The sequence below is a fragment of the Staurois parvus genome, unplaced genomic scaffold (assembly GCF_062004578.1).
Source record: "Staurois parvus isolate SC_StPar_1 unplaced genomic scaffold, SC_StPar_1.0 ptg001972l, whole genome shotgun sequence".
Classification (NCBI taxonomy): Eukaryota; Metazoa; Chordata; class Amphibia; order Anura; family Ranidae; genus Staurois; species Staurois parvus.
Genome location: NW_028319768.1, coordinates 83,470 through 106,255, shown reverse-complemented (window position 1 = coordinate 106,255; position 22,786 = coordinate 83,470). Strand labels below are relative to the sequence as shown.

At 48.6% G+C, this 22,786-nt stretch overlaps 1 protein-coding gene across 1 annotated transcript in view; it reads right to left on the bottom strand.

The window, feature by feature from the left end:
- The window catches only part of LOC149433129 (rab-like protein 3), a gene marked incomplete at its 3' end in the record, with an annotated part of 39,949 nt that overhangs the window by 4,892 nt on the left and 12,271 nt on the right, over positions 1–22,786 (bottom strand). The window contains exons 4-6 of the mRNA XM_089664621.1: positions 20,264–20,378; positions 4,020–4,170; positions 1,209–1,280 (exon numbers count right to left, since the gene is read on the bottom strand). Coding sequence (XP_089520747.1) covers positions 1,209–1,280; positions 4,020–4,170; positions 20,264–20,378 — 338 coding nt within the window. The remainder of the gene's footprint in view (positions 1–1,208; positions 1,281–4,019; positions 4,171–20,263; positions 20,379–22,786) is intronic.

The window sequence follows — 22,786 nt, the reverse complement described above, 5'->3', positions numbered from 1 at the left end:
TGTGTGGTGGCTCTTGATGCACTGACTCCAGCCTCAGTCCACTCCTTGTGAAAGTCCAACACTTTTGAATGGCCTTTTCCTGACAATCCTCTCCAGGCTGCAGTCATCCCTGCTGCTTGTGCAACTTTTTCTTCCACATAACTTTCTATTAATGTGCTTTGATACAGCACTTTGGGAACATCCAACTTCTTCTGCAATTACCTTGTGAGGCTTTCCCTCCTTATGGAGGGTGTCAGTGATGGTGTCAGGTCAGCAGTCTTTCCCCTGATTGTGATTCCTACTGAACCAGACTGAGAGACCATTTAAAGGCTCAGGAACCCTTTGCAGGTGTTATGGCTGAATGAGCTGATTAGAGTGGGACACTTTGAGCCGAGATTATTCCACCTTTTCACAATATTCTCATTTTCTGAGATTGTGGATTTGGGGTTTTCATGAGCTGTAAGCCATAATCATCACAATGATGACAAATCACGGCTTGAACTATCTTGCTTTGCATGGAAAGAGTCTATCTCATATATTAGTTTCACCTATTAAGTTGCTGCACTGAAATAAATGAACTTTTGCACGATATACTAATTTTTTGAGTTTCACCTGTATATATTAAAAAAAAAAAAAAATTATATATTTATAAATGTATAAATATATATGTATTTATTTATTTATATATATATTTGCCCTCAAAGGGCCAGTTGAATCTGTAAGACTAGATGTCCACAGCACCCCCCCCCAATTACATCAGATGTCAAGAATCCTACACCCTCCATAACATCACTGTGCACCCCCTTTGGGATCAGAGCTGGAAAGCAGAAAGTGCCGGGTCTGGAGGAGGACCAGAGAAGGAGTGGCGTCAGTTACCAGAGTCTGCTGAATGCTGAGACCAGGGGAGGCAGAGATGAGCTGCAGCTGCACAGAGAGGTACAGGATTTTGCAGAGGAGTTCTATTCTCTGCTCTGCTGCGACAAGCTGGGGGCGGAGACAAGGGGCTACCTGACAGAGAGGTGCAAGGGCCACATGAAATGGCCTGCAGGGCCGGATTCGGCCTGGGGGCCTTGTGTTTGACACCTGTGGTTTGGGGTGTGGCCTAGGGCCAAGAAAATGTATGATGTCACACATGACGCAATCAGGGGGAAAGAACTAAACCCAGTAAAGAGGCAATGGATCCTCTCTATTCCTCTCCTATTCCTCTCTATTCTAGTCAAAGACATTACCTTGTCAAAGAACCTGCTAAGTTTGACGGCGTTGGAGGATCCGGCAGCAAGGCCACGCGTGTTGTTGCAGTCCTGAAAAAAAAAAAAAGATTGTGTTTACATAGGCACCTTCAAACCTAGAAATGGCTACACAAACCACAACCTGCCTGTGCAAGTGTGTCACGCTCACCGATTCCCGATTGTAGAAGATTATCCCACATACCACTTCCTTACCGGGACAGTTGTGACACTTCTCTTAGGGCTCGTTCACACTTGGCTCTTTTACCACCGCTTGCCAAACGCCCCTATAGCGTTTGGCAAGCGTTGGTCCGGCGTTTGCGGAGCGTTTTTTAACGCTCGGCAAATGCTCCGCAAACGCATGCGCGGTTTAGCGGTGGTTGCTAGGCGTTTGCCGAGCGTTAAAAACGCCCCACAAACGCCTATAATGCATTTGAATGGTGTTACCGCTCCGCAAACGCCCCGCAACCGTACACGCCGGCCGGGCGTTTGCAGAGCGGCACCATAGATGAGAATAGGAGGCTTCAACGCCTCCTGACTCGACCAGAGGAGTCTGTTTTGCCGCGACGCAACGCAAACGCTCCTGTGCAGAATTGGCAGAGGCGTTTGGGAAGCGGTAAAAACGCTTCCCAAACGCTTCAATCAAACTTTAATTACTTAGAACCCCCAAATATAATAGATTTTTTTTTTTTTTATAGCAGAGGCCCTGGAGAATAAAATAGCAGTCGCTGCAATTTTTTATGTCACGCGGTATTTGCGCAGCGATTTTTAAAACACAATTTTTTTTGGAAATGACACTTTAATGCATTAAAAAAAACCAAAACATAACTCCGGGTTTTTTTTGTATAATATAAAAGAGGATGAGTAAATATACATCTATCATGTCATGCTTCAAAATTGAAAATGCTTGTGGAATGGCGCCAAACTACGGTTCTTAAAAATAAGTGACGCTTTAACCACTTCCTGTCCGGCCCATGTATGTAAACGGCTGGACGGTGGCAGTGCAGGGACAGGTGGCCGTTTATAAACGGCCTGACTGTACCCTGCTTGTGCGCGATCCCTGAGAGCGCATAGCACCGCGATCCGGCGCCCGCTGTGTCCTTTGGACCCAGTGGAATACCGATCGTCGGACGGGACCTCTGTGCGAGGTCCCGATCATGTGATCACTGATTGGCCAATCAGTGATCACATGCAGAGTAGTAAGCAAGATGTCACTTCTGACATCATTGCTTACTACGTGTGAAATCTGTGAATGATCACAGAGATCACATGGTACATTGCTATTCACAAAAGCCTCGTACCATTTGACAAGCTGTGACCAATCACAGCTCACACAGTATTTCTTAATGGCTGCAGGAATGCAGCCAGAGAGAAGGAGAAATTATTGCTTTTACAGCCTTTATGGGTGTAAGAGCAATCAGTGTAAAAAAAAAAACTCTTCATCACCCCCCCACTAGTACAGTGTCACCATGGCTACTCTGTATTGCTAGGGTGACAGTATGTAAAAAAAAATAAACCCATAAATATTATAAAAAAATAAAAAAAAGTAAAAAAAAATGTTTAAAAATTATAATTTTTAGTTATAAACTAATTTGGGTTATTTTTTTTTTACTAAAAATATAACGGAATAAATCTTGGCCAACATTTATGATGAAATATTATTTATTTGCAAAATTGTATAAGAAAAATTTTTGGATGTTTTTATTTACATAGCAAAAAAAATAAAAATCCCAGTGATCAATAAATACCACCAAAATAAAGCTTTATCTGTCTCAAAAAAATGCTAAAAAATTCATATGGGTACAGTGTTGCATGACCGCGCAATTGTCATTCAAAGTGTTATAGTGCTGAAAGCTGAAAATTGGCCTGAACAGGAAGGGGGGGAAAGTGTCCGGACAGGAAGGGGGGGAAAGTGTCTGGACCGGAAGGGGGGGAAAGTGACAGGAAGGGGGTGAAAGTGTCCGGACTGGAAGTGGTTAACCACTTCCCGTCCGCCCGCTGTATATAAATGTCCTCCTCGCTCCCTGCTTGTGCGCGCTCCCCGGGAGCACGCAGCACCGCGATCCGGCGCCTGCTGTGTCCTCCGGACACAGTGGAACACCGATCGCTGTACGGGACCTCTGTGTGAGGTCCTGATCATGTGATCGCTGATTGGCCAATCAGTGATCATATGCAGAGTAGTAAGCAAGATGTCACTTCTGACATCATTGCTTACTACATGTGAAATCTGTGAATGATTACAGAGATCACATGGTACAGGGCTATTCACAACAGCCTTGTACCATGTGACAAGCTGTGACCAATCACAGCTCACACAGTATTTCTCAATGGCTACAGGAATGCAGCCAGAGAGAAGGAGAAATGATTGCTTTTACAGCCTTTATGGGTGTAAAAGCAATCAGTGTAAAAAAAAAAAAAAAAATCTTCATCACCCCCCACAGTACACCATGGTGACACTGTACTGCTAGGGTGTCAGTATGTAAAAAAATAAAAAATAATATAAAATAATAAAAAAAAAAGTAAAAAAAAAAAATGTTCAAAATTATAATTTTTGGTTATAAACTAATTTGGGTTATTTTTTTAAAAAGATAACGGAATAAATAAATAAAATTGCTGGTGATAGTATGTTAAAAAAACAAAACAAATGATATTAAAAAATAAAATACATTTTTAAAATTTTTTTAAAAAATTGCTTGTGACACTTGAGCTCCACTGGCTGACACTCACAGACGTTGGGCAGACTGCGGCCTTTTGACTTCTTGGCTCTCCTCACAGCTTGCTATATTAGCCCCCCACAGAGAGGGGATCACTCACCAGATTCATCTCTTCGGCATTGAAATCCTCCGCCAGAAACGCGGTGCGGATCAGGACCTCTGTGCGTTTGGCCTCTGGGATCTGGTCCAGTTTAGTGCCGATGACCAACAGGGGGATCTGGTTATCGGCAAAGTTTTCCCGGTCGTAGTCCCTGAAGGTGAGAAGAAAATGCCAACGTTTAACTCCTGATTCCTGCCGAGACTTTTTGTTTTAGATGGAGTGGAGGAACGGTTGAGGAATCTGTCAAACTTATGAAAAGCTATTTGGAACACTGAATACTATTCATGACATTCGTTGTAGACTCATTAGTGACAACCTTTTGTGTTCCTGAGGCTGAAGTGCCTGGAAACTCCATCATCATTGGTTGCTAGAAAGCTGTCTGCTGCTTAGCATCATTGGTTGCTTGGATGCTCTTGGCTGTCCATACTGGACTCTCCATCCTCAGTGCATGTTCAGTGCCTCTTGGGAGCTACAGTGTCAGAAGTTGCTAGGATTCTGTTGGCTACACAAAGCCATAGGTTGCTAGGATGCTGTCAGCTACACAGCATCATTGGTTGCTAGGACACTGACAGCTGCACAGCATCATTGGTAGGGTGGAAGCTCTTGGCTGTCCATACTGGACATTCCATCCTCAGTGCATGTTTACCCCTGGGGCTGCAGTGTCAGTGGTTGCTAGGGTGCTGTCGGTTACACAGCACCATTGATCGCTAGGATGCTGTGGGCTGCACAGAGTCATTTGTGCAGAATCAATCATCTTTTATGACTTTGGCCTGTGTCTGGTCTTGACCAACCTCCCCCCAAATTCATGTGATCCTTATCACTTCCTAATTGGGGTGGAGAGGAGTTGCTCATTTGATCATCTCCCTAAAAATTTAGACCAGTTTATGGGGGAGGTCACAGATGGGGGCATTGTCCTGTGTGGGGGCATTTTCTGCTGGAGTGCAAAACAGCAGGATAACTCAAGCAGCAGGAAGATACAACAAAGAACTGTACTGCATGCTGGATGGACTGCAAGGAAACACCCCGGGGAACATCTCCTACAAGTCTGATTCCCACACTGTGTACCTTTGAATATGACGCCCCTACTCCTCCTTCATATTACTGTCCTCTGTTCTCAAAATCTAATCTCTTCACCCCTCTGCTCCTCCTCACAGCTTATACATCTCATCCGCACTGCTACCATCTCCCTACTACGGCTCTCATCACCTCCTGCTGATACTTCACTCTCCTGCTGACCCAAACACCAGGACTGGAAGGCATGTGCACTCATATACAGTTGTGTTCACAATAATAGCAGTCTGTTGAAAAAGGTGACTAAAGCTGAAAATCCTTCTAATCCTTTTATTTCCATCCACACAAATGCATTGGGAACACGACACATTCTATTCCAAATCACAACAGGAAGAAAAATACATCAAATTTGTGTTGTTCCTCTAAAAAAATGGAAGAAAAGTGAATATTAGACGGTTCAAAAAAATCTCAGTGTTTGTATTCTTCTTTACAAACTCCAACATTCACTATATAAACTGAGAAATGTTTGAAGATTTTGCTTTCCTTTGAATGACTTCATGAATATTTGGTTGTAGTCGCACTGTTTCTGAGAACTGCTGTACATCTGTGTTGCATGGAGTCCCCCAACTTCTGGCCCCTGTGATCAGGTATACCAGCCCAGGATGATTGGACCACATTCCACAGTTCTTCTCTATTTCTTGGTTTGGCCTCAGAAACTGCATTTTTGATGTCACCCCACAAGTTTTCTATTGGATGAAGATCCGGGGATTGGGCTGGCCACTCCATAACGTCCATCTTGTTGGTCTGGAACCAAGATGTTGCCCGTTTACTGGTGTGTTTGGGGTCGTTGTCTTGTTGGAACCCCCATTTCAAGGGCATTTCCTCTTCAGCATAAGGCAACATGACCTCTTCAAGTATTCTGATGGATTCAAACTGATCCATGATCCCTGGTATGCGATAAATAGGCCCAACACCGGAGTATGAGAAACATCCCTATATCATGATGCTTGCACCACCATGCTTCACGGTCTTCACAGTGTACTGTGGCTTGAATTCAGTGTTTGGGGGTCGTCTGACAAACTGTCTCCGCCCACTAGACCCAAAAAGAACAATCTTACTTTCATCAATCCACAAAATGTTGCGTCATTTCTCTTTAGGCCGGTCAATGTGCTGTTTGGCAGATTGTAACCTCTTCAGCACACGTCTTTTTCCCAACAGTGGGACTTTGCGGGGACTTCTTGCAGATAGCTTGGCTTCACATCGGCGTCTTCTAATTGTAACAGTCCTCACAGGGAACGTCACACCTTCTTTCATCTTCCTGGAGCTGATTGTTGGCTGAGTCCTCACAGGGAACGTCACACCTTCTTTCATCTTCCTGGAGCTGATTGTTGGCTGAGTCCTCACAGGGAACGTCACACCTTCTTTCATCTTCCTGGAGCTGATTGTTGGCTGAGTCCGCCCCATTTTGGCTATTCTTCTATCCATTCCAATGGTAGTTTTTCGCTTTCTTCCGCGTCTTTCAGGTTTTGGTCGCCATTTTAAAGCATTTGCCATCATTTTAGCTGAGCAGCCGATCATTTTCTGCACTTCTTTATATGTTTTCCCCTCTCCAATCAACTTTTTAATCGCGGTACGCTGTTCTTCTGAACAATGTCTGGAACGACCCATTTTCCTCAGAATTTCAGAGAGAAATGCACTGTAACCAGCATGTCCAACATTTGCTGCCTTCCTTCCTTAAATAAGGGCAATAATTGCCACCTGTTTATTAAAGAATGTATGACCTCACTAATAGAACTCCACACGGCTATTATTGTGAACACGCCCCTTTCAATGAGTGATTCAATGACACAGAATCAGCAGCACGTATGTCATGACTGTCGGGTCTGTTGGATTTCTATGACTCTACTACACCGGCTAGGAAATTATCTGCCATGTAGAAATATCATTTCCACCAAAAACAGAGATTGATCCGGTTAGTGATGTCTGACTGCTACTATTTTGAACACAACTGTACATCCCACTCCCATCTTACTTTCCCCACCCTCCTTCTAACCTCTGTGGATATCTCCCCAAAACCTGGTCCTCCAGTATCTCACCCCCACACCAGGCACCCTCCTTCCTCCAGGAATATTTATTTATTTATTCCAGGTACTAATATAGTGCCATCAATTTGCGCAGCGCTTTACATATACATTGTACATTCACATCAGTCCCTAACCCTCAAGGGGTACAATCTAAGGTCCCTAACTCACATTCATACATACACATGCTAGGGCCAATTTAGACAGGAGCCAATTCACCTACCAGTTTGTCTTTGGAGTGAGGGAGGAAACCAGAGTACCCGGAGGAAACCCACACAGGCACAGGGAGAACATGAAAACTCCAGGCAGGAGGTGCCGTGGCTAAGATTCGAACCAACTACCCCAGTACTGCCAGGCGGAAGTGCTAACCATTTAGCCACTGTGCTGCCCATATTTAGCCACTGTACTGCCCATAGCCGCAATCCACTCAATTTAATCCCAATCCCCGTGCTCCTAAAAACCACCCTCCCTTTTTCATGTGCACTCTGGAATGCCCGCTCTGTCTGGAATAAGCTCACCTCCGTCCATGACCTTTTTGTCTCCCGCTCCCTTAACCTATCAGCTATTACAGAAACCAGGCTTTAAGCATCAGATTCTGCTTCTAGTACTTGGCAAATCCCTTGTTGGCAATCACAGAGGTCAGACGTTTCCTGGAGTTGGCCCCCAGGTTTGCACACATCTCAGGAGGGATTTTGGCCCACTCCTCTTGGCAGATCCTCTCCAAGTCATTAAGGTTTGGTGGCTGACGTTTGGCAATTCGAACTTTCAGATCCCTCCACAGATTGTCAATCGGATTAAGGTCTGGTGATTGGCTAGGCCACTCCAGGACCTTAATGTGCTTCTTCTTGAGCCACTCCTTTGCCTTGGCCGTGTGTTTTGGGTCATTGCCATGCTGGAACACCCATCCATGACCCATTTTCAATGCCCTGGCTGAGGGAAGAAGGTTCTCACCCAACATTTGATGGTACATTGCCCCGTCCATCGTCCCTTTGATGCGGTGCAGTTGTCCTGTCCCCGAAAGCAGAATGTTTCCACCCCCATGTTTCACAGTTGGGATGGTGTTCTTGGGGTCATAGGCAGCATTCCTCCTCCTCTAAACACGGCGAGTTGAGTTGATGCCAAAGAGCTGGATTTTGGTCTCATCTGACCACAACACTTCCCACCAGTCTGCCACTGAACATCTGAATGATGCAGAGGAGGACTTCAGATGGGCCTGGACATGTGCTTTCTTGAGCAGAGGGACCTTGCGGCACTGCAGGATTTCAGTCCTTGTCGGCGTAGTGTGTTACCAATTGTTTTCTTGGTGACTGTGGTCCCAGCTGCCTGGAGATCATTGACAAGATCCTCACGTGTAGTTCTGGGATGATTCCTCACTGTTCTCATGATCACTGACACTCCACGAGGGGAGATCTTGCATGGTGCACCAGACCTAGGGAGACTGACACTTGTTTTGTGTTTCTTCCATTTGTGAATGATTGCACCAACTGTTGTCACCTTCTCACCAAGCTGCTTGGCCATAGTTTGGAGCCCAGTCCAGCCTTGTGTAGGTCTACCATCTTGTCCCTGACATCCTTGGACAGCTCTTTGGTCTTTGCCATGGTGGAGAGTTTGGAATCTGATGGTTTGATTGCTCCTGTGGACAGGTGTCTTTTATACAGGTAACACAATGAGATTAGCAGCACTCCCTTTAAGAGACTGCTTCTAATCTCAGCTTGTTACCTGTATGAAAGACACCTGGGAGCCAGAAATCCTGCTGAATGATAGGGGAGCAAATCCTTCTTTCCCTCATGAACATGCAGATCAGTCATCATTTGTTAGACGCATTTCTGCTGAATTTGTTGTTGCTATTCTGTCTCTCAGTGTTACAAAACACCGAACATTTGATTTTTAGACCGATCATTTCTTTGTGAGGGGCGATCACTCAACATCAGCAGGGGAGCAAATACGCATTTCCTTCACTGTATACCTCTGCTCCAAATTACATCACCAATCTTGTCTCCAAATATCACCCAAACCGTCCTCTCCACTCCTCGCACAACCTTCTGCTCTCTAGCTCCCTCGTCTCCTCCTCCCATGCTCATCTCCAGGACTTCTCCAGAGCCTCCCCTATCCTCTGGAACTCTCTACCCCAATCTATCCGACTATCGCCTACTCTGCCCACTTTTAGGCGATCTCTGAAAACTTCTCTCTTCAGGAAAGCCCATCCCACCTTCAGCTAATAACATAATCTTCTATTCCTCCTATCAGTCCATCCCCCACAGTTATTACCTTTTGTACTACCAGCCCCTCCCTCTTAGATTGTAAGCTCCCAGGATCAGGGCCCTCCTAACTCTCTTGTATTGAACTGTATTGTTGCTGTAATGTCTCCCTTTATATTATAAAGTGCTGAGCAAACTGTTGGTGCTATAAATCCTGTATAATAATAATTATTTGTTGCTGGGATGCTGTCAGCTGCCCAGCCTCATTGGTTGTTTGGACTCTCTCAGCTGTCCAAACTAGACCGTCAATTCTCATCACATGTTCATCCCTGGGGCCACACAACATCAGTGGTTGCTAGGACATGGTCAGCTAAACACAGTGCTGTTGGTCACTAGGAAGTAGTCAGTTGCAGAATGTCATTGGTTGCTAGAACAGTGACGGCTACAAGGCTGAGGTTACTAGGATGCTGTTGGTGTTGTAGCGTCACGGATTGCTAGGATGCTGTTTGCTCCACAGTGTCCTTGGCTGCTAGGATGCTGTCAGCTGCATAGTATCATTGGTTGCTAGGATGCTGTGTAGGAAACTGTGTGCTAGTAACCAGTGACACCTTGAAAAAATGGTGCAAATAAGGACTACCTGAGTGTCCTAGGGGTTGGAACTGTCATAAGATTTGCATGAATTAGTGGCAGGACTTTTGAATACCCCGATACCGCCAGAAAAGTGTTAATACACAAGCAGCAGGGCTCATCCATCATGTGGAAGCTTTCCGCCTGAATGCTGAGTCCACTATGTTGCCAGCCACAGCCCCCCCCCCCTCGCTATGTATCCTGGGCTCCGCTTGCCCATCTGCGGGCCCGGGATCACTCAGTGGCTGCCAGCAGGTATAGGGGAGGGAGGAGAGCAGACACATCCGCTACACTCCCCTTCTTGTCCTGACCCGGAATGTGCCCCGGATGTGACATCACTTCCGGGTACCCGTTGACAGATTCCCTCCCATCGAGGTCGGGAAAGAATGTAATGCGGTGCGATGTGCACTGCATTACGTTCAATAGAGCACAGGGGAGACATTCAGACCCTGGATGTTTAAAAAAAAGAGAACCTGTCACCAAAAATCATCTTTTTGTCCCCATGTGATGAAATAAAAAAAAGTATACATTTTTTTAAAAAAAATTAAAGTTACACCCAAACATATAACCCCTCCAAAATTTTTCAAGGTCCCCACCCCCACCCCCCCATATATGCATGTACAAACATAAAAGCACGCGCTGGGGCACCTACGCATGAAAACGACGATTGCGATACACATCTTACATATCACCACGCACACGCCAGAATGAGAGCGATAATTCTAGCATCAGACCTCCTCCGTAACGCTAAATCGATGACCTATAAGGGGCAATTTAGGGGCGTCGCCTATAGAAAATATAGGGGACTAAAGTTTGATGCCATTTCACGAGAGCACGCAAATTTAAGGTTTGACATGTTGGATATCTATTTACTCGATGCAAAAAAATTGGAAAATGTATTGCTTTTTGTGCCCTAAAATTACCTTAAGTGTATTTTTTTGTGAAATTTTGCATTTCCAGACCTTTGTGATAATATTGTGTAACGTAAAAAAAATGGAACTACCGCTATTTTGTTCTTTAGGGTCTCTGATTTCAGATGAGTAAATTATTTTTTTTTAAACGTGTGCAAAAAACGCAAAAACATCTCTGACAGCGAAAGGGATAAAGTATAAGCCCGGCGCTCCCTTTCCTTGATGAGCAGCCAATCTGTGCTCATTACATTGCAAGGTCTCTCTCCTCCCTGTTAGTCCTGGGGGGCGAGGCTGGAGACAGGCATGGAGGGGAGAAGGAGATAAACAGCGCAATGTTAAAAATATTAAACGTTTAATTCGCCATAAAGCCCCTTTTGTTTTTAAAAGCCCCAGACATTACTTAACCACTTGCCATCCGGCTGCTGTATATAAAACGGAGGGACGGAGGCAGTCCAGGGGCGGGTTACCGTTCATAAATGGCACCCGCCATTATGGACTGTGCACGCTCCCTGGGAGCGCGCAGCACCACGCTCCGGTGCTCGCTGTGTCCTCCGGACACAGTGAAACACCGATCGTCGGAGGGGACCTCCGTGCGAGGTCCCGATCATGTGATCACTGACTGGCCAATCAGTGATCACATGCAGAGTAGTAAGCAAGATGTCACTTCTGACATCATTGCTTACTATGTGTGAAATCTGTGAATGATCACAGAGGTCACATGGTACAGGGCTATTCACAACAGCCTTGTACCATGTAACAAGCTGTGACCAATCACAGCACACACAGTAGATCTCAATGGCTGCAAGAATGCAGCCAGAGAGAAGGAGAAATGATTGTTTTTACAGCCTGTATGGGTGTAAAAGCAATCAGTGTAAAAAAAAAAAAAAAAAGTCTTCATCACCCCCCACAAGTAGTACAGTGTCACCATGGTGACCCTGCACTGCTAGGGTGAAGGTATGTAGAAGAAAAAAAAAACAAGTATAAAAAAAAATAAAAATGTATAAAAAATTTTTTTAAATTATAACTTTTGGTTATAAACTAATTTGGTAGGGGGTGAAAGTGTCCGGACTGGAAGGGGGTGAAAGTGTCCAGACTGGAAGGGGGGGGGAAACCGTCCGGACTTAGAGTGGGGGGGGGGGGGGAGCGTCGGGACTGGAAGGGGGTGAATGCGTCCGGACTGGAAGGGGGTGAATGCGTCCGGACTGGAAGGGGGTGAATGCGTCCGGACTGGAAGGGGGTGAATGCGTCCGGACTGGAAGGGGGTGAAAGCGTCCGGACTGGAAGGGGGTGAAAGCGTCCGGACTGGAAGGGGGTGAAAGCGTCCGGACTGGAAGGGGGTGAAAGCGTCCGGACTGGAAGTGGTTTACCACTTGCCCTCTGGAAGGTTTTACCCCCTTCATGACCAGGCCATTTTTTGCTACTCAGCACTGTGCTACTTTAACTGGTAACTGCGTGGTCATGCAACACTGCACCTAAATTTACATCATTTTTCACACATATAGAGCTTTCTTTTGGTGGGTTTTGATCCTGCTGGGTTTTACATTTTTTTATTATATAAACAAAAAAGACCAACATTTTTGAAAAAAACATTATTTTTTACTTTCGGCAATAAAACATATCCAATAAAATCAATTTTCTTAAATAAATGTAGGTCAATTTATTGGCACTGGTAGGTGCCACGGATGGGCATTGACAGGCATCACTGATGGGCACTGAAAAGCAGCACTGATATATGGCACTGTTACGTGGCACTGACTGGCACTTTTCGGTCTAAAAAAAATGCTAAAAAATTCATATGGGTACAGTGTTGCATGACCGCGCAATTGTCATCCAAAGTGTGATAGCGCTGAAAGCTGAAAATTGGCCAGGACAGGAAGAGGGTGAATGTGTCCGGACTGGAAGGGGGGTGAAAGCGTCCGGACTGGAAGGGGGGTGAAAGCGTCCGCACTGGAAGGGGGGGAAAGCGTCCGCACTGGAAGGGGGGGAAAGCGTCCGCACTGGAAGGGGGGAAAGCGTCCGCACTGGAAGGGGGGGAAAGCGTCCGCACTGGAAGGGGGGAAAGCGTCCGCACTGGAAGGGGGGGAAAGCGTCCGCACTGGAAGGGGGGGAAAGCGTCCGCACTGGAAGGGGGGGAAAGCGTCCGCACTGGAAGGGGGGGAAAGCGTCCGCACTGGAAGGGGGGGAAAGCGTCCGCACTGGAAGGGGGGGAAAGCGTCCGCACTGGAAGGGGGGGAAAGCGTCCGGACTGGAAGGGGGGGAAAGCGTCCGGACTGGAAGGGGGGGAAAGCGTCCGGACTGGAAGGGGGGGAAAGCGTCCGGACTGGAAGGGGGGGAAAGCGTCCGGACTGGAAGGGGGGGAAAGCGTCCGGACTGGAAGGGGGGGAAAGCGTCCGGACTGGAAGGGGGGGAAAGCGTCCGGACTGGAAGGGGGGGAAAGCGTCCGGACTGGAAGGGGGGGAAAGAGTCCGGACTGGAAGGGGGGGAAAGCGTCCGGACTGGAAGGGGGGAAAGCGTCCGGACTGGAAGGGGGGGAAAGAGTCCGGACTGGAAGGGGGGGGGGAAGTGTCCGGACTGGAAGTGGTTAAAGCAGATTTAAATACGGTTTTGGTTAAAAAAAACAACAATTTTTATCAGAAAAAGTAGATGGTCATGAGGGACAAGTAGACTGGGGCACCGACTTAGTCCCTGGACAAGCAGGTTTTTAAAAAAAATGTCCACCCCCGTCTGACACACGGTCCATAGGAGCTTTTCCTGTTTTATAACCCACGCTACGTCTTCTGGATAGAAGGACATACAGTCAGTCATTACCCAGCAAACCTAAAGCCCAACATGAATGATTGATGCTTCTATTAAGTCTTTCCGCAACATATGGACTTCTCATTTCCCAAACATACAGTAATTATATAGAGGAAGTGATCATGGCCCTGCTGGCACTCCGGATGACAGACACGGGTATATTTCTGATGAGTGTTCTGTGTGCGGACTTCTGCTACCATCTATATGACGTTTCGCTTTTTTCAGCAATGTCCCAATATGGTCTGTACCCGGCTCCAGTGCGTCCGTTTCTTACATGTCACGATTATGTGATGAGCTCTAAGCTGGGGTGAGACAACCTTCCAGGAAAAAGATTACAATTTATAGAAAATTTACACTAATTGTGAAAGTATTGGGCCGCCCGCACATGAACTTTAATGGCCCCCCAGTCTTAGTCCGTAGGGTTCAATATTGAGTTGGCCCCGCCCTTTCCACACACATGACCTTTAATGGCCTCCCAGTCTTAGTCCATAGGGTTCAATATTGAGTTGGCCCCGCCCTTTCCACGCACATGACCTTTAATGGCCCCCCAGTCTTAGTCCGTAGGGTTCAATATTGAGTTGGCCCCGCCCTTTCCACGCACATGACCTTTAATGGCCCCCCAGTCTTAGTCCGTAGGGTTCAATATTGAGTTGGCCCCGCCCTTTCCACACACATGACCTTTAATGGCCCCCCAGTCTTAGTCCGTAGGGTTCAATATTGAGTTGGCCCCGCCCTTTCCACGCACATGACCTTTAATGGCCCCCCAGTCTTAGTCCGTAGGGTTCAATATTGAGTTGGCCCCGCCCTTTCCACGCACATGACCTTTAATGGCCCCCCAGTCTTAGTCCGTAGGGTTCAATATTGAGTTGGCCCCGCCCTTTCCACGCACATGACCTTTAATGGCCCCCCAGTCTTAGTCCGTAGGGTTCAATATTGAGTTGGCCCCGCCCTTTGCAGCTATAACAGCTTCACCTCTTCTGGGAAGGCCGTCCACAAGGTTTAGGAGGGTGTCTATGGGAAGGTTGGACCATTCTTCCAGAAGCACATTTGTCAGGTCAGGCACTGATGTCGGGGGAGGAGGCCTGGCTCGCAGTCTCCGCTCTAATTCATCCCAAAGGTGTTCTATGGGGTTGAGGTCAGGACTCTGTGCAGGACAGTCAAGTTCCTCCACCCCAAACTGGCTCCTCCATGTCTTTATGGACCTTGCTTTGTGCACTGGTGGGCAGTCATGTTGGAACAGGAAGGGGCCATCCCCAAACTCTTCCCACAAAGTTGGGAGCATGAAATTATCCAAAATGTCGCCTTAAGCGTTCCTTTCACTGGAACTAGGCGTCCAAGCCCAACCCCTGAAAAACAACCCCACACCATAATCCCCCCTCCACCAAACTTTACACTTGGCACAATGCAGTCAGGCAAGTACTATTCTCCTGGCAACCACCAAACCCAGACACATCCATCAGGTTGCCAGACAGAGAAGTGTGATTGGTCCCTCTAGAGAACACATCTCCACTGCTCTAGAGTCCAGTGGCGGCGTGCTTTACACCATGGCATCCGATGCTTTGCATTGCACTCAGTGATGGAAGGCTTGGATGCAGCTGCTCGGCCATGGAAACCCATTCCATGAAGCTCTCTACGCACTGTTGTTGGGCTCATCTGAAGGCCACACCAAGTTTGGAGGTCTTTAGCTATTGACTCTGCAGACAGTTGGCAACTTCTGCGCACTGTGTGCTTCAGCATGCGCTGACCCCGCTCTGTCACGTGACGTGGCCTACCACTTGGTGGCTGAGTGGCTGTTGTTCCCAGTTGCTTCCACTTTGTTATAATCCCACTAACAGTTGAGCGTGGAATATTTAGTAGCCAGGAAATGTCACGGATGGACTTATTGCCCAGGTGGCCACCTATCACGGGACCACGCTTGGAGTCACTGAGCTCCTGAGAGCGACCCATTCTTTCACCAATGTTTGTAGAAGCATCTGCATGCCTAGGGGCTTGATTGTATACACCTGTGTCCATGGAGGGGATTGGAGCACCTGAATCACATGATTTGGAAGGCAGGCCCAATACTTTTGGCAACATAGTGTATGTCGGACCTCTCTGAAGAGTATATAGGCTACACACGTCCTTAGACACAGGGATGCGTGCCCATAACCAACCACACGCTTGCTCACACGCACCATAAAGCTGCAATGGTCACATGTGCAGTGTCGTGAATCCATGTTTTATGGCCTTATGGGGTGCGTGTGAGCAAGCGTGTGGTTGGTTATGGGTGTGCATCCCTGTGCCTAGGCACATGTGCATTGGTCAACACTTGCCTACAGGGCACTTATATCCCCTTCCTGCCCAGGACAGTTTCCAGCTTTCAGCGCTGTCGCATCTTGAATGACAATTGCGCGGTCATGCAACACTGAACCCATATGAAATTTTTATCATTTTTTTAAGACCGATAGAACTTTCTTTTGGTGGTATTTAATCACCTCGGGGGAATTTTATTTCTTGCTAAACAAACCAAAAACAACTGAAATTTTTTTAGTCTTCGTTATAAAATCTTGTAAATAAGTGATTTTTCTCCTTCACTGATGTGTGCTAATGAGGCTGCAGAGATGGGCACTGATAGGCTGCACTGATAGGCGGCACTGATTAGGAGGCACTAGTAGGTGCCACTGATGGGCACTGACAGGCATCACTGATGGGCACTGAAAGGCAGCACTCATATATGGCACTGATAGGCGGCACTGATGCACACTGCTAGGCGGCACTGATAGGTGACACTGACTGGCATTGATAGGTGGCACTGATAGGTGACATTGAAAGGCAGCTCAGACGGGCACTGATATGTGGCATTGATGTGCACTGGTAGGCACTGATATGTGGCATTGATGTGCACTGGTAAAAACTGATATGTGGCATTGATGTGCACTGGTAGGCACTGATATGTGGCATTGATGTGCACTGGTAGGCACTGATATGTGGCATTGATGTGCACTGGTAGGCACTGATATGTGGCATTGATATGCACTGATATGTGGCACTGATATGTGGCATTGATGTGCACTGGTAGGCACTGATATGTGGCATTGATATGCACTGATATGTGGCACTGATGGGCACTGGCAGGTGGCATGGATGAGCACTGGCAGGCGGCACTGATGGGGCTACACTGATCATCAGTGCCCTGATGATCAGTGCACATGTCCCCTCTGAGTAAAGCCGATTACCAGCTCTCCTCTGTCAGCGTGACGGCTTGAGAGGAGAGAAATGTCGATAACCAACATTTCCCTATTTACATGCAATCAGCTGTGATTGGACACAGCTGATCACATGACCGAGCCGACATCTTCGGCTCTTTCCTTTGATCGGTGATCCACTGTGTCCGAGGGACACAACGCACCACCGATCGCCGCACCGCGCGCTCCTGAAGCCTCGCACGCGCTGTTAGAGTGGGAGGACGTCATATGATCACTTCCCAGAACGAGAGAACCGCCTTGCGCCTATCATTACCTTATATGGCGGGCGGGAGGCGGTTAAAGTATCATGTATATAGAGAGCGCAGCGCTTATAAACAATTGGTGGAAAAACAGAGAATATTGAGTCCTCAATAAACCAAGTATTAGGTATAAATATTTTTAAAATTCAAACACCTTTCAAATTGAAGAATAAAGGGTAGTCCAGCAAATATATTGGTGAATGAGAAAAGAGGTGACTTGAATATCCGTGTGATAGTGGTAATGAAATGCGCACTCACCGGACGCGCATATCAAATGCGCCTTATATATAATAATCTTGATGTATGGCAATGGGTGGTCCTCCCTCTATGGGATCCGAGGTAAGTGGTCCTCTTCCTTTAAGAGGTCCCCCTGTATGATCCTGGTGGGTGTTATCCCTCCTAATGACCTGGGTAGTATTCCGTCCTTGGAGCGGGTCTGCGGGTTAAAGCACTCCCCCAGGGGGCAACAAGAATACTCCCATAGTGTAGTATTATTTTAGAAATTTATTGAGGTGCATTAGAGTAAAAGACAAACATTAAAAACGTTGCAGACAGTAGTCTGAGAAAAGGAACTGACCAGCTGGTATGTTAAGATGGCCGCCGGAGCTCCACGTTGCTCCGGTGGCGTGTTGTCACGGCGTGGCGTGGCTCCTCCTAACGCGTATCGTGTTCCAACACGTCTTCAGAGGGGGTTCAGTGGCGACTACACTGTGGGAGTATTCTTGTTGCCCCCTTTATTCTTCAATTTGAAAGTTGTTTGAATTTTAAAAATATTTACCGTATTTGCCGGCGTATAAGACGACTTTTTACCCCTTGAAAATCTTCTCAAAAGTCGGGGGTCGTCTTATACGCCGGTATACGGCATACTGACACTTTTTAGGGGGGCGGCGCGTTGCCGCCGCCGCCCCCCCCCCTTCCCCCAATGGAAGGGACACTAAGTACAGGGGTGGGCAGCGGCTGTTTCTTACCTGGTTCCGGTCCCACGACGATCCGGTCCAGGAAGCGCGGCTGCGTCTTCAGTTCGGCCACTGGATGTTCGCGCGGCTGCTCGGCTCCGCCTCCTCACCAGTGATTGGCCGCCAGAACTGTAGCTCAGGAAAGGCACACAGGCGGCCAATCACCGGCGAGGGGGTGGAGCCGAGCGGCCCCGCGAAAATCAAGTGCAGGACCAGCAGGTAAGTGGTCAGTGTAGAGGTGCTGCTGCAACCACATATGCTGGCTGCAGCAGCACCATACGAGAACAGGGTCAGCAAGTGTCAGTGGGAGGAATAGTGCCCCATCATTGGTGTCACTGACACCAACGATGGGGCACTATTCCTCCCACTGACACCAACGATGGGGCACTATTCCTCCCACTGACACCAACGATGGGGCACTATTCCTCCCCCCCACTGACACCAACGATGGGGCACTATTCCTCCCCCCCACTGACATCAACGATGGGGCACTATTCCCCCCCCCCCCCCACTGACACCAATGATGGGGCACTATTCCACCCCCCACTGACACCAATGATGGGACACCATTCCACCCCCCACTGACACCAATGATGGGACACCATTCCTCCCACTGACACCAATGTTGGGACACCATTCCTCCCACTGACACCAATGTTGGGACACCATTCCTCCCACTGACACCAATGATGGGGCACTATTCCCCCACTGATACCAATGATGGGGCACTATTCCCCCCACTGATACCAATGATGGGGCACTATTCCTCCCACTGACACCAATGATGGGGCACTATTCCCCCCACTGATACTAATGATGGGGCACTATTCCTCCCACTGACACCAATGATGGGACCCTATTCCTCCCACTGACACCAATGATGGGCCCTATTCCTCCCACTGACACCAATGATGGGCCCCTATTCCTACCACTGACACCAATGATGGGGCACTATTCATCCCACTGACACCAATGATGGGGCACTATTCCCCCCACTGATACTAATGATGGGGCACTATTCCTGCCACTAATGCCAATGATGGGGCACTATTCCTCCCACTGACACCAATGATGGGGCACTATTCCTCCCACTGACACCAATGATGGGGCACTATTTCCCCCACTGATACTAATGATGGGGCACTATTCCTGCCACTGATACCAATGATGGGGCACTATTCCTCCCACTGACACCAATGATGGGGCACTATTCCTCCCACTGACACCAATGATGGGGCACTATTCCTCCCACTGACACCAATGGTGGGGCACTATTCCTGCCACTGACACCAATGATGGGGCACTATTCCTCCCACTGACACCAATGATGGGGCACTATTCCTCCCACTGACACCAATGATGGGGCACTATTCCCCCCACTGATACCAATGATGGGACACTATTCCCCCCACTGATACCAATGATGGGGCACTATTCCTCCCACTGACACCAATGATGGGGCACTATTCCTCCCACTGACACCAATGATGGGGCACTATTCCTCCCACTGATACCAATGATGGGACACTATTCCCCCCACTGACACCAATGATGGGGCACTATTCCTCCCACTGACACCAATGATGGGACACTATTCCTCCCACTGACACCAATGATGGGGCACTATTCCCCCCACTGACACCAATGATGGGGCCCTATTCCTGCCACTGACACCAATGATGGGGCACTATTCCTGCCACTGACACCAATGATGGGGCACTATTCCTGCCACTGACACCAATGATGGGGCACTATTCCCCCCACTGACACCAATGATGGGGCCCTATTCCTCCCACTGACACCAATGATGGGGCACTATTCCTGCCACTGGTGTGCATTGGAAGAGGGGTAGTCTTATACGGCGAGTATAGCTCAAACACTAAATTTTAGCAGGAAAAGTAGGGGGTCGTCTTATACGCCGGCAAATACGGTATACCTAATACTTGGTTTATTGAGGACTCAATATTCTCTGTTTTTCCACCAATTGTTTCTAAGCGCTTCACTCTCTATATACATTGTCTTCTTCATAGGTCATTGGTACCTTCTTCTTGTTGATCTTGACTAAGGCGCTTATACTACCTTCTATACATTATTCGGTTAAAGTATCATGTGTGGGGGGGGGGGGGGGGGTTGGGATAGAACATGAGATATTGGGCCTGTGTAGGACGGGGAATACTCACCCACCGGTGACCAGCACACCCGTTGGCTGCAGATCTTTGTTGAGAGTCTCCAGCAGCCAGCGGTGCAGATTCTGAGATGACTTCTTGTTGGTGAGATCATGGACCAGGAGGATACCTGCAACCACAGATTTACAGATGAAATGAACTCCGCTTATATCTTCCCTTCCCCCCCTCATTAAATATTACCTTTCCATTTTCATTACATATTGTATTTTAGATCCTATGATGTCATCACTGGGACTCTGTGCTTCTCTATGCAATGCAGGCAGATCATAACTAGTGGGAGTGGCCGGCAAGGGTTCTGTACATAGCTTCAAAAAAAACATCACAGGACCCCTTTCGAGAGCCCTCAGTTGTGATGCAAGCAGTGGGAGGAGTTATGCAAATACCAAAATGCTTCAATGGGCGGATGTCAGTCTGGTGAGTTTTCCTAGACAGGCTGCATTTGCATGCAGACTGACCACTAGGTAACGCCCGCCTGTTATGCCGAACCTCCATGATAAAAGCACTGAAATCCGGTAAATGAAAGGGGTGGGTCCGGGACAGTCAGGCTGGGGAGGAAAGAGCTAGATGATGCAGGATGCCCTCCAGCCAGGAAATCGGGCGGAGCTCTGACTTGCTGCAGCTTCTAATACAGTGTTTTTCAACTTTTTTTGTGCAAAGGCACACTTTTTTCATGAAAAAAATCACGAGGCACACCATTAGAAAATGTTAAAAAAATGGACCTCTGTGCCTATATTGACTATATATAAAGTAATAAGAATCAAACACGTTACGGATGAAATTGGAATTTTTCCCACGGCACACCAGACAATATCTCACGGCACACCAGACAATATCTCACGGCACACCAGACAATATCTCACGGCACACTAGAGTGCCGCGGCACAGTGGTTGAAAAACGCTGTTCTAATACACACTGTGAGAAGATCACAGTGTGCGGTGAAATAGGAGGAAGCCATTTCAGTCCAGGGGAGGAGACGGTACACCTGTGCAAGACTGAAGGGGAGGAGCCGGTACACCTGTGCAAGACTGACGGGGAGGAGCCGGTACACCTGTGCAAGACTGACGGGGAGGAGCCGGTACACCTGTGCAAGACTGAAGGGGAGGAGCCGGTACACCTGTGCAAGACTGAAGGGGAGGAGCCGGTACACCTGTGCAAGACTGAAGGGGAGGAGCCGGTACGCCTGTGCAAGACTGAAGGGGAGGAGCCGGTACGCCTGTGCAAGACTGAAGGGGAGGAGCCGGTACGCCTGTGCAAGACTGAAGGGGAGGAGCCGGTACGCCTGTGCAAGACTGAAGGGGAGGAGCCGGTACGCCTGTGCAAGACTGAAGGGGAGGAGCCGGTACGCCTGTGCAAGACTGAAGGGGAGGAGCCGCTACGCCTGTGCAAGACTGAAGGGGAGGAGCCGCTACGCCTGTGCAAGACTGAAGGGGAGGAGCCGCTACGCCTGTGCAAGACTGAAGGGGAGGAGCCGGTAAACCTGTGCAAGACTGAAGGGGAGGAGCCGGTACACCTGTGCAAGACTGAAGGGGAGGAGCCGGTACACCTGTGCAAGACTGAAGGGGAGGAGCCGGTACACCTGTGCAAGACTGACGGGGAGGAGCCGGTACACCTGTGCAAGACTGACGGGGAGGAGCCGGTACACCTGTGCAAGACTGACGGGGAGGAGCCGGTACACCTGTGCAAGACTGACGGGGAGGAGCCGGTACGCCTGTGCAAGACTGACGGGGAGGAGCCGGTACGCCTGTGCAAGACTGAAGGGGAGGAGCCGGTACGCCTGTGCAAGACTGAAGGGGAGGAGCCGGTACGCCTGTGCAAGACTGAAGGGGAGGAGCCGGTAAACCTGTGCAAGACTGAAGGGGAGGAGCCGGTATACCTGTGCAAGACTGAAGGGGAGGAGCCGGTACACCTGTGCAAGACTGACGAGGAGGAGCCGGTACACTGTGCAAGACTGACGGGGAGGAGCCGGTACACCTGTGCAAGACTGACGGGGAGGAGCCGGTACACCTGTGCAAGACTGACGGGGAGGAGCCGGTACACCTGTGCAAGACTGACGGGGAGGAGCCGGTACACCTGTGCAAGACTGAGGGGAGGAGCCGGTACACCTGTGCAAGACTGAGGGGAGGAGCCGGTACACCTGTGCAAGACTGAGGGGAGGAGCCGGTACACCTGTGCAAGACTGAGGGGAGGAGCCGGTACACCTGTGCAAGACTACGGGGAGGAGCCGGTACACCTGTGCAAGACTACGGGGAGGAGCCGGTACACCTGTGCAAGACTGACGGGGAGGAGCCGGTACACCTGTGCAAGACTGACGGGGAGGAGCCGGTACACCTGTGCAAGACTGAGGGGAGGAGCCGGTACACCTGTGCAAGACTGAAGGGGAGGAGCCGGTACACCTGTGCAAGACTGAAGGGGAGGAGCCGGTACACCTGTGAAAGACTGAAGGGGAGGAGCAGGTACACCTGTGAAAGACTGAAGGGGAGGAGCAGGTACACCTGTGAAAGACTGAAGGGGAGGAG